This window comes from Xyrauchen texanus, chromosome 8 (genome assembly GCF_025860055.1).
Source record: "Xyrauchen texanus isolate HMW12.3.18 chromosome 8, RBS_HiC_50CHRs, whole genome shotgun sequence".
Taxonomy (NCBI): Eukaryota; Metazoa; Chordata; class Actinopteri; order Cypriniformes; family Catostomidae; genus Xyrauchen; species Xyrauchen texanus.
In genome coordinates, this window is record NC_068283.1 from 39,968,934 (window position 1) to 39,986,346 (window position 17,413).

A 17,413-nucleotide genomic window follows, 5' to 3' on the forward strand; every position below is an offset into this window, starting at 1 on the left:
GTAGTTTAGCCAATAAACCTGTTGATGCCAGTAAACGTGATGATTTGACTTCTGAAATGTTCTACAATTTTTCCCGAAAAAGAAATGACCCTCCCCACAGCTTCTGACATTCAAAGGTGAATCTCACAAAACTTGTGCAGAATATCTGGGTCATATTACCCACCAAAATCAAAAGAACTAAGGAATATGAAAAGAAGAAAATGAAGAGCTTAATTACTGATTTACACTAATGAGAATCACTAAGAGAATTAAAAACATCTGTATGCACCTTAATAGTCATAAAATATGCTTCATTTAACACACATATATATATATATATATACATACATTTTTCTTTTGATTTTGAAACGTGAAATTCTTTTTTAAATGTGACCTGGACGTGTTTTAGTAAGATTCACCCTCAAGGGTTTATAATCACAGCACACTATTACATTTTCTGACAGTAAAAGTAAAAACAACATAACAAAAACAGCTTGAATTGAGACCACGAACTGTCCATTCAAACCAAGTTGGTTAAAAGTTTAATTTTCCAATATTTTTGCATATTAAAATGCAGTATCCTAATGGACAAACTGTTCTGCTGGACAACCTTTTAGTGACAGTAGGCCTATGAAACTTAGGTTTTGCATCCCAGAGAATATTGCATCGCTTCGGCCTATACTTAGAAAAGAAGTGTTTTTGTGAAACTTCAGGCCACCTGTGTCTTGCGTTTGTTTATCTTTGCTTCTGCATTGTCATGATCCATTGTGTGAAATTCCCCATATGGTAAACAGTCAAATGTGTCAGACAGCTTTATTATTTTCTTAGTTGTGTGACCAAGAACCAAACAATTGAAAATACAGCAAGTGACCATGGAAACCCAAATACATTAACATTTGAATGTGTGATAGCCAAACCACAAGAGGAGCCGGTTTGAGTTGGTTTACAAATAGATTCTGAGAAAACTTCTTGAGTTAAAGTGTGTTAGAGCGGCCTGTGAAGTTATGCTGAAAGCATTAACAAATAATTCCCAACACTGCAAGGTGTCGGCTTATTTCCTGTTCTGCTAAAAGATTTTAAACATTACTAAACAATTTTGGAAAAAATTTAATAAAATAAAAAAATAAATACAAACTTTTTACAATTTAAATGTGGCTTAAATTCCCCAAAAAATTTTGGGGCTTTTTATTTTTGTAATTCATTAATATTTGAAAATAAATTGATATAAATATTTAACATAAAAATTATATTTCAAATACGAATGACAATATATTCACTTTACAAAATAATACATTCATAAAAATAAAAACATTGCAATAAACAATGCAGATTCCTAAAGTCTGGGCCTCCTGATTTGTCAACAAATTGACAAAAAGTAGCTTTTAATTGCAGATAATTCCTAATACTGCAATATGTAGGCCTATTTAATGTTCTGCTAAAAGATTGCAAAGTACAGTAAAAAACTATTTTGCAAAAAAAAAAAAAAAAAAAAACATTTAAAAACTTAAATTTGGCTTAAATTTGTCTTTTTTAAAAAAAATGTATTCATATATATATATATATATATATATATATATATATATATATATATATATATTTAATATATATATATATATATATAATTTAATATAAATATTTAGCATATTAAAAATAATTTTTTTTATAAAATATTAATGTTGATATATGAATTCCTATTTTAAGAAAAATCTAAATAATGTAAATAATGTAAATTAAATTATTTAAATCTAGGCCTGCTTCTAATGAAAAGAGTCCAAACCGACAAAAAGTGGCTTTCAATTGCAAATAATTTCTAGTACTACAAGGTGTTTAAAAATACTCATTGTGATACTAGTATTAAAAAAAGAAAAGTGCAAAAAAAATAAATAGGTTAATAATAATAAATAAGATATATTTTTAAATGTATGGATATTTAAACCTAAATTAAATTCTATAATTTATAATTAGATATTCTGTTAAGACTAAAATTCAGTGTAAAGATTAAAACTTGCAAAAGAGAAATCGAGGCCTCGCGTCAATTGGTTCATTCGTGTGTGTGTGTGTGTGTGTGTGTGTGTGTAGTCCAGGTGTGGACAGTTCTAATGTAAATCAAGCTGCTGCTGCTGATTATGGGACCACAGGATGTTTGCTTACACCAAAGACGTCTCCATAGCAACAAATAGAACCTTCAGCGACAGCAGATGGCTGCGTCACTGTTAGAACTGACATCACTGTACTTCCTGTTTCTAAGACGACAGCCGAGGGGACTTCTCTTTTTATTTCTTTAGTCAACTGAAAGTCCCCACGCAGACGTCTCACCTTCTTTTCACATTTCACGGATTTACTCCCACGGTGTCTTTTGCTTGCAAACGGATTTACACCTTTACAGGTTTATGACAGATATAAATTGTTGGGGTGGTTACCATGTCAACATAACAGGTAAACAGAGAGTAAGATTAGATAACGAGGGTGACTGCTCATTTATAGCCTACACACACACCCCCACACACACATACAGGGCTGACTGGCCATATGGCGAACCGGGACTTTTCCCAGTGGGGCGGCCGCGAAACAGGACCGAAACTGTTCGGCTTCTCTTTTTGGCTGGTTTCTATGTAAAATCCAGGGCCGATTTCTCTTCCCAGTCCGCCCCTGCGCACGCGCGCGCACACACACACACACACACACACACACACACACACACACACACACACACACACACACACACACACACACACACACACAAAACAAGACTAGCCAGATTAACTCCACCCCACAGCTGGAGAACACAGAACTTTTCACCTTTACTTTTTCATGTTTCATCACGTTTTCATCTTGATTTATAGACATCTTAAAGTGAAGTTTATTGTACAGAAAGATAAACAGAGGTTTTGTCCTACATGATAGCCGTTCATACATGACATCATACATTTTGCATTATTATTATTATTAATTAGAATATTTCTTATGAATAATAATATCATATGTTACTATATTACTAATTATATGTATTAAAAATAATTTGCATTAAACAATTATTCAATATTTTACTTTTATATATATTATTTAAATTATATTTTTATGGCAAAAATCATCGTTTCATCATTTAATTTCATCATTCACCTTTTACAAATGCACAGGGGAACACAAGTGGAAATCTTACAAGTGGCTTTTATTTTGCATTACTATTATTATATAATACATAATATAATAATATGTTTATTATATTAATAAATTATTAATAAAAATACTGCATGTATTAAATAAAAACGATTTGCATATACAGTAATAATATATATATATATATATAAAGTGCATTCAGAAAGTATTCAGACCCCTTCATTTTTTTGTGTGTATTTTGTTATGTTGCAGGCTTATGCTAAAATGCTTTAAATTATTATATTTTCACATCAATCTACACTCCATACCACATAATGACAAAGCAAAAAAAAGCAGATTATTGATAATTTTGTAAATGTATTGAAGCACCTTTGGCAGCAATAACAGCCTTTTTGTTATGATGCAAAAAGCTTTGCACACCTGGATTTGGGGATTATCTGCCTTCTCTGCAGATCCTCTCAAGCTCTGTCAGGTTGGATGGGGAGCGTCGGTGCACAGCCATTTTCAGGTCTCTCCAGAGATGTTTGATTGGGTTCAAGGCAGGGCCACTTAAAGACATTCAAAGAGTTGTCCCGTAGCCACTCTTGCATTGTCTTGGCTGTGTGCTCAGGGTCATATTGTCCTGTTGGAAGGTGAACCTTCGGCCCAGTCTGAGCACTCTGGAGCAGGTTTTCATCGAGGATATCTCTGTATTTTGCTGCATTCAGCTTTCCTTCATTCCTGACCAGTCCCCAGTCCCTTCTGCTGAAATACACCCCCAAAGCATGATGCTGCCACCACCACGCTTCACCGTTGGGACGGTATTGCGCTGGTGATGAGCGGTGCCTGGCTTCCTCCAGACATGATGATTGGAATTGAGGCCAAACTGTTCAATCTTTGTATCATCAGACCAGAAAATCTTGTTTCTCACAGTCTGAGAGTCCTTTAGGTATGTTTTTGTGTCTTGCACTGAGGAGAGGCTTCTGTCTGGTCACTCTGCCATAAAGCCCAGATCGGTGGAGTGTTGCAGTGATGGTTGTCCTTCTGCAAGTTTCTCCCATCTCCACACATGATCTCTGGAGCTCAACCAGAGTGACCATCTTGTTCTTGTTCATCTCTCTTACCAAGGCCCTTCTCCCCCGATTGCTCAATTTAGCCAAGTGGCCCGCTTTAGGAAGAGTCCTGGTTGTTCCAAACTTCTTCCATTTAAGAATTATGGTGGCCAATGTGCTCTTGGGAACCTTCAATGCAGCCAAAAAAAAATGTTTGTAGCCTTCCTCAGATCTGTGCCTCGACACAACCCTGTCTTTGAGTACTGAAGGCAGTTCCTTTGACCTCATGGCTTGGTTTTTGCTCTGATATGCATTTTCAGCTGTGAGACCTTATATAGAGAGGTGTGCACCTTCCCAAATCATGTCCAATCAATGGAACTGACCACAGGAGGACTCCAATCATAGTGTAGAAACATCTCAAAGATGATCCGGAGAAATGGGACGCATCTGAGCTACATTGCAAGTGTCATAGTGTCTGAATACTCATGCCAATGTGATATTTTTCAGATTAGTTTTCTTAAAATCAAGTTATCAAAAATCATTGCTTTGTCATTATGGGCATGGGGTGTAGATTGATGTGGAAAAAATTATAAAGCATTTTAGGATATGGCTGTGACATAAAATGTGGAAGAAAATGAAGGGGTCTGAATACTTTATGAATGCACGGTATATACAGTATACAACTAAAACTATATATTTAAGGCAAAAGGCCTTTTCATCATTTAATTTTATTATTTCCCTTTTTGCAAATGCAAAGAGGACAAATAGAATGATGGAAATATGGCATGCATGTATTTGATCCCACCTTGAAATAAGTTCAAGGGATGATTAACCCAAAAAATAAAATTCTGTCATCAATTAATCACTCCTGTGTTGTTCCAAACCCCCTTATTTTTGTATTTCTTTGTTCAGTGAAACATATGAGATACATAGGCTAAATGGTACGAACTGACAGCCTCAGTCACCATTCACTTTCATTGCATGGGGGGAATAAAGATGGTGGCTGAAGCTAGTGTTCTGCCTACAATGTCCCTTAGAAACAATGTCAAACGGGTTTGGAACAACGTTTTGAGGTTGCACAAATGGTTTGACAAACTTTGTATTAATGCTTGAACACTGAAAACCGTTCCAACGCCAAGACCTCACATTTTGCATATTTAAATGTTTCAGTTAGACAAAATTATTACTCATAACAAATCCATTCAGGTGACCTCAGTCATGCAACAACGCCCAGAAAACTGACATCCACTCAACAGCAATCTGACCTGTATCAGGATGAGCTGCACGGTGAGACTTCTTGGTAGCAAAATACAATTATCAAAACAAGGGCAGACAGGACACGCTTTGCATGCAAGTTGAAAACACATTGGTTTCAGATTTGCACCATTTCCCTCAGGCGAAAAATACTTATCAATGCAACTTCAGATATGAGGAAGGAAATTTGAGACTATATTGACAGGGCCAAAAAAAACATTGACAATTAGGTCAAAACGTTTGCACTAAAGTCAAGCATATGTTCTTGCCATTTTCATGCCCAAGTCTCGAGGACTTTCAACACAGCAGCTAAATACACAATAAATAGTTTTAATTTGTCACACCAATGAAATAAACCGTTTAAACAGTCAAGTGCAAGTCAAATAAAATAACAGCCTCTTGTGAATAACTGAAGCATATAAGAAATGTATTTGGTGACCTCTGAACTGAAGACACTACCGCCCTCTGGTGGCCTTAAAGGAATATTCTGTGTTCAATACAAGTTAACTTCAATCAACAGCGTTTTTGGCATAATGTTGATTACTGCAAACATTTATTTTGACTTGTCCCTCCTATTCTAAAAAAAAAAAAAAAAAAAAAAAAAAAAGCAAAAATCGAGGCTACTACAATGGAGGTTAATGGGGGCCCATTTTTGGATGGTTTAAAAACAGAAATATGAAGCTTATAATTTTATAAAAGCACTTACATTAATTCTTCTGTTAAAACTTGTGAATTATTTGAGCTGTAATTGTCGTTTTAGTGTTACAGTGTTACGCTGTCATGGCAACAAAGTTGTAAAATTGGCTATAACTTTACACAGAAAAGGTTAGTAAGTGATTTTATCACTCTAAAAACATGTTAAAAGGATAGTACACCCAAAACCAAAAATTGCTTCTTTTTTTTAAGATAAGGGGTCGTCAAACAAGTTAAAAAGAACAATTTTGTGGTGATCAACATTATGCAAAAAATGCTGTCGATTGAGCTTAACTTTAAACCTTGTATTGAACCCCAAATATTCCTTTAAAATGACAGCACACTAAATGTCATGCACAATATTTCACAGATAAAAGTAGCAGACAGAAATGGCACTAAAGCTGTTGTGCACAACAACTAGGGATGAAATAAATAAAATCAACATTGTCGCTTCTGAAAAAGCTACAAAAGTCAAAATAAAAAGCTGGTCAACATTAATTCCAAATGCAATCGACTTGAATAGCTTCTTTTGAACAGACTTTTACAGGCATTACATAGAAAGACTTGAACGATTGCAAACGGTCACATGTAATAAAAGAAACAAAGATGCCAAGCTTGTTTACATGATCAAGTTAAACAAGATGTCATGAATTTAGATGGTGCATTCAAATCAGTTGGACAGATATCCAAGCAAACAGGAAAAGACAAAAGGACGCTAGCGAGGTTTAGAAAGAGGAAAGCACCATCAATCGCTCTTCGTTTCCTTGATCAGTCTGTTGGCATTGTGTGCAAACGTTTCAGCAACTAAGAGTGGAAATACTAAAGAGGCATCTGCATAAACCTGCAGAGAAACAATGACACAGTTAACCAGATCATCATCGTAATTGATCACATTAACTTTGGACATGTTCACTAAGGAAAAGGGCTGGACTGGTAATCTGGCATACAGGGTATTTTCCCGGTGGGCCGATGCACTTTGGGGCCAATCAGGGGCGGACCGGCCATTGGGAGAACCGAGCGGGCTGGTGGGTCAGAAAGGACCCCCCTTCCCAGTCCAGCCCTGCTAAGGAACCATAAAGAATCTTACCTTTACAGGTGTGGCATCCATACGGATCTTTCCCCATGAAACAGCTTCATCCGGTCTGGCACCCGAATCTGAACCATCAAACTCCTGACCAGTGTTGACAAACACTGCAAAATCCGCCCCATTCCTCTGAGAGTGACAAAAAAGATGAGACCAGCAGTTAATATGTTATGTTCAATGTCAAGATCTTTCTAATTTCTTTTGGGTCCGTGTGATTACCATGAGATTAGCATTGGCGATATGATGTTTGACGAGACCTCCCCCGAGAATAATCATCCCTGTGCTCTTGGCAAACACGGCTTTGCTGTTTAACCTCCGAATATCTGCAGTATCCAAAATGACCATAATGAAATTACCATCTTGAGTGTAAACGTTCTCCAGACTCATTCATACCAAATCATGTGCAACTCACCCTCCACAATGTCAAGCACCAGTCCAGGGTTCTTGTACGAGTGGAAATAGATCATATCACCCAATGAGCCGTCAGTGAGGGCGGGGCTAAACACAGGGATGTCATTCTGAAAAACAAGGTTAAAGGTTGTTTTTGATGGTTGTTTTTTGATCCATTAGGAGATGCTACATATGGGAAAAGATTATTAGATGTGACTTGTATGTCTTTGATTAAATACCTTATAAGCCCAGTAATAAACAGAATCCGGGTTGTTTATTTCTTTGCCGAGTCGGTGGATCATTTTCGAGGGTGTCCAGTGTGTGCCCTGATGTACATTGAACAATACTTCACATACTTAACTCACTAAATAAAACCTCAAAATGTAAGCCAAATACATGACTTCATGATTGCATATTTATTGCACCATCGAAAAACATTTATTGTATCACACTCACAAACTATCAATGAGAAAAATCAATATGTAAAAGTTTTCTACACAAACCCTGGGAGGGAAAACAAAAGGACAAAAAAAAACTAACCAAAAAAATCAACCAACCAAACACACACACACACACACACACACACACACACACACACACACACACACACACACACAAGAAAACAAACAAACAAAATGTACAGTATATATATATATATAAAATGTCAATAAAAAACCCTTGGAGGGAAAACAAAGCACAAAAAAACTAAAAATAACAAAATTAAAATAATAAAATAAATAAAAAAAATACATGACTGCATGAGTAAATATTGATATTCCCTGGGAGCAGAAAAAAATTAATACATTTTTTGAAATTGATCCCTTTCATAAAATGTAGATAAAAAAAATGATAATAAATACGTAATTTCAAACACAAACCCTGGAAGGAAAAACAACGCAAAAAACAAAACAAAAAAACTAGCAAAATAAAAATGAAACAAAATACACGACTGCATGAGTAAATATTGATTGCGCCATCAATAAACACATTTAAATTGATCCCCTCCTAAAATCTCAACAATAATAAAAACAACAATATTTAAAAATTTCAACACAAACCATGGAACGAAAAAATAAATAAAAATAAAAACAAACTAAATTCATATAAAATCAAAACAACAAATACATTAAAAAAACTACTCAAAATGAAACAGAAGAAAAAAAACAACAACAAAAAAACACAAAAACTTGAAAATGGTATAAAACTTCTCACCTCTGTTTTCTGTTCCAGAACCATTTGGTCCAGAATAGGCATCAGCCAGTCTTCGAACTTACAGTAATTATCATTTGGTACCAGGAGATTCCCTATTCTATGACAAAAAATTTAAATATATATTCTATATATTTATATAGAATTCTAATATAGAATTCTAGAAGCATTTAAAAGATCTGACGAGCAACTGTTCTTTTACCTATTAATGCCTTGCTGTCGTAGTTCTTTGCCTTTCAGACTGAACTCTCCAAGGTAAGTGGGTGCTAAACATTTTATAAGGTCCTCTTCAATCCCCCCTGCTGTGGATACTATCACATCTACCTACAAAAACATGTAAACACATTGTTTGCAGTATAGAAGAAATAAAACAGACAACGCTACATTTGAAAAAATAAAATCAAGACAAATCGCAAAACATTTGCGGGCAATAATAGTGCTGCAAACAAAGTCACAGGTGTGGTCGTACCATTTTGTGTTGTGCGAGGTAACGAATACTCTCTCGCACACCTGAGCTGATCAGGTTGGAGGTGTATCCCAGGAAGATGGTGCATCCTGAAGCGGAGTGATGAGAATCGCTGACCTCATGTCCCACCTGCTCCTCCTTCGACGACTCTAAACGCTTCTCTATCTACTCCAAACACAGAGACATCATACAGGGCACATCCAACAGTACTCAGGTTAATATAAATGTACATCGCAAAAAGATGAGACTCAACATGAGGTAAGAGCTTAGATTTTGATGTTGATTTGTGGCTATACAAACATCCCGCAGTGCCCCCTTTCTTAACTCATTTAAACATTTCTTAGTTTGTTATTATACTTACATTTATTAATTTAAAAAAGTTTTATGTTCTTTTTTAAATTAACAACAGGATAACACATACATGCTACATTTATTCATAAGTCATTAATATTCATATTATGTTCATATGCATATATATAAGCAATATCACACTCACAATCATGGTATATGGCCCTACATCAGCACATCAGTGCCGTAGGTAATCACAGCAGTGCTGATATAGGGCCATATAGCACGATTGTGAGTGTGATATTGCTTATATACAACAGTTCAATAAACAAGTAGTAAAAACTGAGTACGGTCATAAAAACGCCTTTGTGTATGGAACTACATTCTTACGCGATGGATCAGAATCTGCTGTTGCTGGTTCAAAACAAATGAAGCGTCCAAACCTTTGTTAGTAATTCAAAAACAGCACTTCAGAAATATCACGGCTTGTGCTGTTTCTGAGAAGTTATTGGATGAACCAGGATGGGTGTTTGTGTGAGAGAGAGAGAGATGGAGATGGAGATGGAGCGTGTGTGATCACCTGTTGCAAAACCAAAGCAGAGATGCTGTCAGCTTTCTGGGGATCAGATTTCACAGTGGAAAAATCGACATCCAAGCGGGGATAATTCTCCCTATTTCACAGTAGCCGGTGAAATAATCTTTCACTATAGAAACCGCAAAGTCTAAGTAGTAAGTAATGTAATGAGTTGTGTAATAATTCTGTCTGTTGTGTCTCTCAGCTGTGATGAGCCTTAATGATGAAGTTGTTCGTTTAAAGCCGTTTACATTTATTTTCTAGCTGTAGTCGTGTAGTAGTAATAAGGGCGATCACGGAGCGCTGTTGTCTGTAAACAATGACTGATGGGTTCACTTCACCAACTGCTCAAATTACACACAAACATTATCTTTTTCTACCACCTGCTGACTAATATATGTAATGTCAAAAAATGTCATTAAAAATACATGTAAGAGACACTCATGCAGTAACTCTTAACACATATGCATTACTCTTACACTTTAGTTCAGCACAAACACAAGTAGAGTGACACACACAGTGAAGCGTCCGAGTGCTGATGCTGTCACACCATCGGTGCTCATGGAACATCTCTCGTCCAATCAGATTCAAGGACCGGAACTAACTGTTTTGTGTGTGTGTATATAAAATAAAAAATATTTAGATAATTAAAATGCATTACATTCTTGTAGCAGAAGAGTTCGTCATTGATAAAACAAAAAGCGGCTTTAAAATACAATGTATTGTTTACTACCATAGTATTGATCATAAGTCAATCATTGGCACACAGTTCACTTTTTGTCATTTGTCAATCAGTTGGAGATTTATTATGAGGGCTTGTTTAAGGATGTACACCTGCGTCAGACATGCTTGTGTAGCGTCTCGTGTGCGTTGCGTCATAAACATAAATGTTTAGTTCACTGTGTCAAGTTAAATATAGTTTAATACTCAATCTTTAAACACATCTTGAGATCCCTTAGTTCACATTTGTACTCCTTCAAGTGTTTTGAACACAAGAACGTAACGCATTGTTTGTGTTGTTGTTGAAGGGTGTTTTCTTCACTGTATAAACGGTGTGTTGCTCATACAGCTGAAGTTTCACTTACTGCCCTCTGGAGTAAACAGGTGGTACAACAAGCTTGCATTTCTCCCAATCTTCCTTATTATGGTCTGGGGGCATTGCGATTAATTAGTGTTCATTTTTTTAACACGTTATTTTTTATAAAATTAATTCCACTGAATTAATGCATTAAATCGACAGCCCTAATATATTCATATACATATATATATATATATATATATATATATATATATATATATATATATATACACACACACACATATATACACAATGGCACCAAAAGTTTGGAATAGATTTTGCTCTTGTAGAAAGAAATTGGTACTTTTATTCACCAAAGTGGCATTCAACTGATCACAATGTATATTCAGGACATTCATAATGTGAAAACTTACTATTACATTTTTAAAACAATGTTCAGCTTCTTAACTTCTTAAACTACTTCAAAGAGTTCTCATCAAAAAATCCTCCACGTGCAGCAACGACAGCTTAGCAGATCCTTGTTATTCTAGTGGTCAGTTTGTCCAGGTACTCAGATGACCTTTCACCCCACACTTCCTGTAGCTCTTGTCATAGATGTGTCAGTCTTGTTGGGCACTTCTCACACACCTTACAGTCTAGCTGATCCCACTAAAGATCAATGGGGTTCAGATCCATAACACTCTTCCAATTATCTGTTAACCAATGTCAGTGTTTCTTTGCCCACTCTAAACTGTTTCTTTTTGTTTTTCTGTTTCAAAAGTGGCTTTTTCTTTGCAATTCTTCTCATAAGTCCTGCACCCCTGAGTCTTCTCTTTACTGTTGTACATGAAACTGGTGTTGAGCGGGTAGAATTCAATGAAGCTGTCAGCTGAGGACATGTGAGGCGTCTATTTCTCAAACTAGAGACTCTGATGTACTTATCCTCTAGTTTAGTTGTACATCTGGTCTTCCACATCTCTTTCTGTCATTGTTAGAGACAGTTGTGCTTTGTCTTTGAAGACTGTAGTTACACCTTTGCCAAAAAACTGAAGATTTCCTACAATTTCAAGCATTGTATATCCTTCATTCCCCAAAACAATGATTGGCTGACGAGTTTCTAGAGAGAGAAAGCTGTTTCTTCTTTTTTTTTTTTTGTGACAATCATATATATATATATTTATATTATATAATTAATTTTTTTACTATCCCTTTAAGTCATAATGAACTGCAAACTCCATCATGCACACAGCAGTTTGCTTTATTTTTAAATCACTCACCATTTTATTGATCTCCTGCACGGCCTGTGCAAAGCTGCTGGCCTGGAAGCCCGTGGTGAGGTAGGACTGCAGCAGGGCTTTATGGTCCACACCCTGATTGAAGTCATAACCTTTAATACAGGGCAAGTCCTCTGACAGGGGGCAGCTCTCCTTTAACACTGCATCCCTCGCCACCAAGGGAGCCTGATGTGCCATTGTCATCCTGATCTGTACCTACAACTTGCAATAGTAATCTATAGAAGTGTCATTAAGAACAGGATATATTGCCATCTCTTAAGTACTGTGGAAATGCCATGGTAAAGTGATGGTATAAGATTGTAATACATACTATGTATGGATATACAGTATATCATATGAATGATTACAACATTCCTCCTATACCATGATATGCACAATATATGGCATTTCAAAGTACTTTTAAGAATACAATGGCACTACCAAAGTATATTTTCAACAGCATTTTTAAACAGGAGTTAGAGACGTTTTCTGCAACAGTGTTTTGTTTTATTTTTTCAAAAAATGATGTTTATGTGATGTAAATAATGTGAAAATCATACTAGCAGAGTTTGTCAATAATTCATCAAGTGTTATATATTCAATCTAAAGCGCATTTTTAAATAAATATCTTATTTTTTCAAAAAAAAATCTCTTAAACTAATAATATTCTACTCACCCCTGGGGTTTTGTATGTAATGTCCGGCTTGTTAATGTAGTTTAACGCGGATCTCTCTCACTAGACGGCACACTTGAACACACGCGTTCCAAACAAGTACGGCGAGCGCAATGGTACAAAGTTAATACAGACGCCTCCAAACGCGTTTAGCCTATGTATGGATCTGTGACGCGTCAAGTGGACTCATGTGTATTATATACAGGTTAAAGGTTTACAATATAAACAGAATGGATGGTGGATGAATGTTGTCGTTATTGTTGCGCAAATAAGGCGGAAAAATAACTGAAACTTTTATGTTTAATGAAGTTTAATTAATTAAGAGACCACCTGCAAAATTATCAGTTTCTATAAATGTACTATTTATGTATGTGTTTGAGTAAATTGAACATTTTTGTTTTATTCTATAAACTACTGACAACATTTGTCCCAAATTTCATATAAAAAATAGTGTCATTTAAGAACATGCCAACATAGTACATAATAACAAAAAGGTTGCAGTGTTTTCAGACTTAGAATAATGCAAAGAAAACAAGTTCATATTCATTTTTTTAAAAACACAATATTAATGTTTAAACTTAGGAAGAGTTCAGAAATCAATATTTGGTGGAATAACCCTGATTTTCAATCACAGCTTTCATGCGCCTTGGCATGCTCTCTTACCAGTCTTTCTTCACATTGCTGTTGGGGGACTTTATGCCACTAATGTAATATAATTATGAGGAAAAAGTCACAATTGTGAGATCTACATTAAGAATTACCATTTTTATTTTATTTCTGTGGCAGGATCAAGGCATAAGTAACACTTAAGTATCAGACAGCTACCACATAACTTATTATTTATTTATTTTTTAAATAAAAGCAACACATTGAAGTATAATGCATCAATAAATTCCCAGAATGTTAAAGAGAAGTGTACAGTATGACATAGTTGTCAGATGACAAACAGATTGGGCGTTTCTTCCTTAGGATCTGAGTCTCCAATCCTCCACAGAAGCGCCAGAAGCGATTCCTGCCTCAATGCTTAACTGAGAAGATAGAGAAACCTGATGAGTCTTTATTTACCTGAAGCAGATACCTGATAGATAAGAGTTATACTGGTATCATTAAACAGATCTATTTATGAGATGTCAGAGTGTGACATGGTTAAACGAGCAGTTAACTTTACTTCCTTTCAAACTTGCAGCTTAGCACTGCAGTCTATACAGTGCAACAGCAGAAATGGTAGTGCATGTCCGAGGAGTTTCATTTAATCATTTTGATCTTTGTTTAGGAAAAACCCTAATAAGCCTAAAGTAGAACCATATGTTGGATTACCAATATAGAGATAAATGAATGTGCTAAATGTAAACAGTCTCCATTAACCCCTGCATGATGGTGAAGTGTACACAGTGTCTTGGGTGGAGCACGTGGGAGGTGAACCTGCATCAAACAAGAGATGTTAAACACAGAAACCTTGGATAAAAGCACAACAAACATTTATCTTAACAGATGGGAAGCCTTAACTTGATGGTGCGGTCAGAGGAGCATGTGAACAGAGTACCAGGAGAGTAATGTACACCTGTGACCAATGAAGTATGGATATTAAACTGGGATATGGGTGTGAGGGAGCTGTTGTGCAAGAAGAAGGTGTGGAGTGGTGGTGGTGTAGTGAGCTAAAGCACATAACTGGTAATCAGAAGGTTGCTGGTTCGATCCCCACAGCCACCACCATTGTGTCCTTGAGCAAGGCACTTAACTCCAGGTTGCTCCGGGGGGGATTGTCCCTGTAATAAGTGCACTGGAAGTTGCTTTGGATAAAAGCGTCTGCCAAATGCATAAATGTAAAATGTGTCAAACCTCATTTTGTTATTAAATTGAAATGCGTAAATCTTAAAAGGATATTTTTTGAGTGTATGCTTTTTTACATGACTACACAAGTCAACGTGTAAGAGATAAACCACTAGAAAGTGATGTATGACAGTTTGTTTTAACTAATGTTGGAGAGGAAGTCAAATCAAACATAAATATGGGCATAAATAAAGCATGTTACATGCATGTTCAAACTGTTCCTAACAATCCTCGTCTGTCCTTTATGATAAACAAAACATGAGTAGATCCTATAGCCAGTAAATTGTATGGTGTGTATATATATATATATATATATATATATATATATATATATATATATATATATATATATATATATATATATATATATTCGTTTGTATTTTAATGTACAAAATCCAAAATAAATAAAATAGAGTAAATACGTAATACTTTAATAAAGATCAGCATGCGTTCTCCTTAAGTGCCATGAGACCCCGCCCACATCCTGGTGCGGCCTCCGCTGATTGGTCCCTGGCGCACTCAGACCAGGAAGTGAATGTCGTGTGAATTTGAAAGCGGTGTGATCAGAGCCTCTGTGAGTGTGATGGTCAGCTGCGGTGTGTAAACAGGTGTTGTTATGTGTGTGTTCTTATGACAGGGGCTGTATGAATGGATAATCACATGGATCGAGCTCTCAGGTCGGTATTATTCCTCCTGTTAGTTCAGATACCGGCTTCGTTTAGTTGTACAGACGTCCCCGGTGGAGATGACGGAGGATGGTGAGCGATAAAAAAAAAACTTAAATTATTATTTTCATATTATATGCAACATAGGTTGTGTCGCAAAATCTAGTGAGCTGCCTGTCTAGACAAAACATTTCTAAAAAGATATCTGGGGAGGGAACTCACTAGGTTTTGAGACAGCCATTGTTATCCACCTCAAACGCATGCAAATGATCACTTGTAAGTTAGTTGAAGGTTACTGGGGGTTATTTTGCTTTGTCTTTCAGGGGAGGGGAATTCAGTATGGAGGATGAAGGCGGATGTAACATTGAGATCCGAGATGTTACCTCGATAACACACAATGCATTTATTAAAGAGTAAGAATACTAGGGATGCGCACAAGTAATCGACTAATCGAGTACTCATTGAGCACCAACTAATCGACTATAAAAAATACTTGAATATCGCAAATTGATTTTCTTTTGCGTATTTGTGATTTGCCTGCCGTAGGCAACACTGAATTATACTGTTACTTTCACTCCGTATCTCTCACCAAATCATTAATGCATTGAGAATTATAATGAAACGTAAGAAGGATTGAATTCATGCACATTGTATATTTCATTTTTCCAAAAGCAATGCAAAGTTTGTTGCAGTTAGTTATTTTGTAACCGTTCTTGGTAACGTTTGCAAATAAAACAAAATATATATTTTCGGTTACTCGTTTTTTGTGGGTTAGAGTACTCGACTACAGAATTACTCGTTAATGCCAATCCCTAAAGAATACACACACATGTAAGGTTAGTGGCTGATATACATAATTAAATGGTAGAATTAATTGAATTTTTATTAAAGAAAACATTCAATGTAATCACTTTTACAACTAGACATAAGTTTCATCCTGGAGATCAACCCTTATTATGCATCATTTGAATGAATGTTTGCGATGTCTGGATATTTCTTCTCATACTAATGATAATTTGTTTGACAGGTATGCCTACACAAAACCTGTAATACTCCGAGGACTCACAGATAACACAGTAAGAAGTTTGTTTATACTAGAGGTCGACAAATATATCAGTTTTACCATTTAATCGGTGCCGCCGATACTTCCCGATAGTTTAAAAAAAAAATAAAGCAATTATTCCTTCATTTTTGTGGCTGGTGCTGGAGGAGTCCACCGTTAAAACGGCTTGGGTTCTTCAGAACAGCTGCCTCTAGAGGTGAAATAAAAACAATTACGTGGGGATTTGCTGTATCATTGCTTTGCTTTCATCATTGACAATATTCCTCTATATTTGTACTCGCACTTCAATCCGGATTTTGTTATTTTGATTTGATAAGTGTTCAAAATGGAAGCAAGGGCATGCAAAGAATAATGCTACTATGGAAATGTGCTCCGTCAGCACATACAGTCTCTAACTTCATATCTTTTGAATAATAATAAACCATATTCATCATCAAACCTCGTATGGTGAATATTTAGGCTATGAAATAAGAGTCCTGTGTTTTGGGCTTGTTTATAGTACATGTGATTTTTATTTTTTATAGATTTTTTATTTTTATTTTTTATAAATTTGCAAAGATTTCAAACAAACTTATTTCACGTTGTCATTATGGGGTATTGTTTGTAAAATTTTGAGGAAAATAATGAATTTAATCCATTGTGGAATAAGGCTGTAACATAACAAAATGTGGAAAAATTGAAGCGAGGTGAATACTTTCGGATGCACTGTTTAGGACAGGGGTGCCCACACTTATTTTAGCATGATGATCTACTTTTAAATGACCAACTCAATAAGATCTACCAACCAAAAAAAAAAAAAACAGTT

General features: G+C 35.7%; 2 protein-coding genes across 6 annotated transcripts in view; one reads left to right on the top strand and one right to left on the bottom strand.

Annotated features, from left to right (window-relative positions):
- The window catches only part of jmjd8 (jumonji domain containing 8), a 37,529-nt gene that overhangs the window by 14,786 nt on the left and 5,330 nt on the right, over window positions 1–17,413 (top strand). Inside the window, exons 2-4 of one of the 2 annotated variants that reach the window (XM_052131687.1) lie at window positions 15,518–15,638; window positions 15,869–15,958; window positions 16,573–16,621. In XM_052131687.1, the coding sequence (XP_051987647.1) occupies window positions 15,529–15,638; window positions 15,869–15,958; window positions 16,573–16,621 (249 nt within the window). In that variant the 5' untranslated portion in view covers window positions 15,518–15,528. Of the gene's footprint in view, window positions 1–15,413; window positions 15,639–15,868; window positions 15,959–16,572; window positions 16,622–17,413 lie in introns of those variants that run through there. The other variant, XM_052131686.1, reaches the window with a different exon arrangement.
- On the bottom strand, window positions 1,832–13,136 carry LOC127647446 (deoxyhypusine synthase-like). 4 transcript variants are annotated; one of them, XM_052131683.1, is made up of 10 exons: window positions 13,054–13,136; window positions 12,381–12,593; window positions 9,227–9,388; window positions 8,960–9,081; window positions 8,761–8,857; window positions 7,788–7,874; window positions 7,571–7,676; window positions 7,378–7,481; window positions 7,162–7,287; window positions 1,832–6,915 (listed from the first exon to the last, which is right to left on the bottom strand). In XM_052131683.1, the coding sequence occupies exons 2-10, from the start codon at window positions 12,579–12,581 to the stop codon at window positions 6,820–6,822; spliced, it is 1,101 nt and encodes a 366-aa protein (XP_051987643.1). In that variant the 5' UTR covers window positions 12,582–12,593; window positions 13,054–13,136; the 3' UTR covers window positions 1,832–6,819. The 4 variants fall into 4 exon arrangements, with proteins under 4 accessions (XP_051987643.1, XP_051987645.1, XP_051987641.1 ...); XM_052131685.1 differs by having other exon boundaries at window positions 12,381–12,599; XM_052131681.1 differs by having other exon boundaries at window positions 12,381–12,613; window positions 13,054–13,134.

What these genes read in the sequence shown, in the direction of transcription:
- LOC127647446 (XM_052131683.1), bottom strand. Translation starts at nt 12,581, where the DNA reads ATGACAATGGCACATCAGGCTCCCTTGGTGGCGAGGGATGCAGTGTTA. An exon ending in CGACAGCAAGGCATTAATAG is followed by an intron (nt 8,858 to 8,959) that starts GTAAAAGAACAG and finishes TTTTTGTCATAG; the next exon opens with AATAGGGAATCTCCTGGTAC. An exon ending in GGTGCTTGACATTGTGGAGG is followed by an intron (nt 7,482 to 7,570) that starts GTGAGTTGCACA and finishes TGGATACTGCAG; the next exon opens with ATATTCGGAGGTTAAACAGC.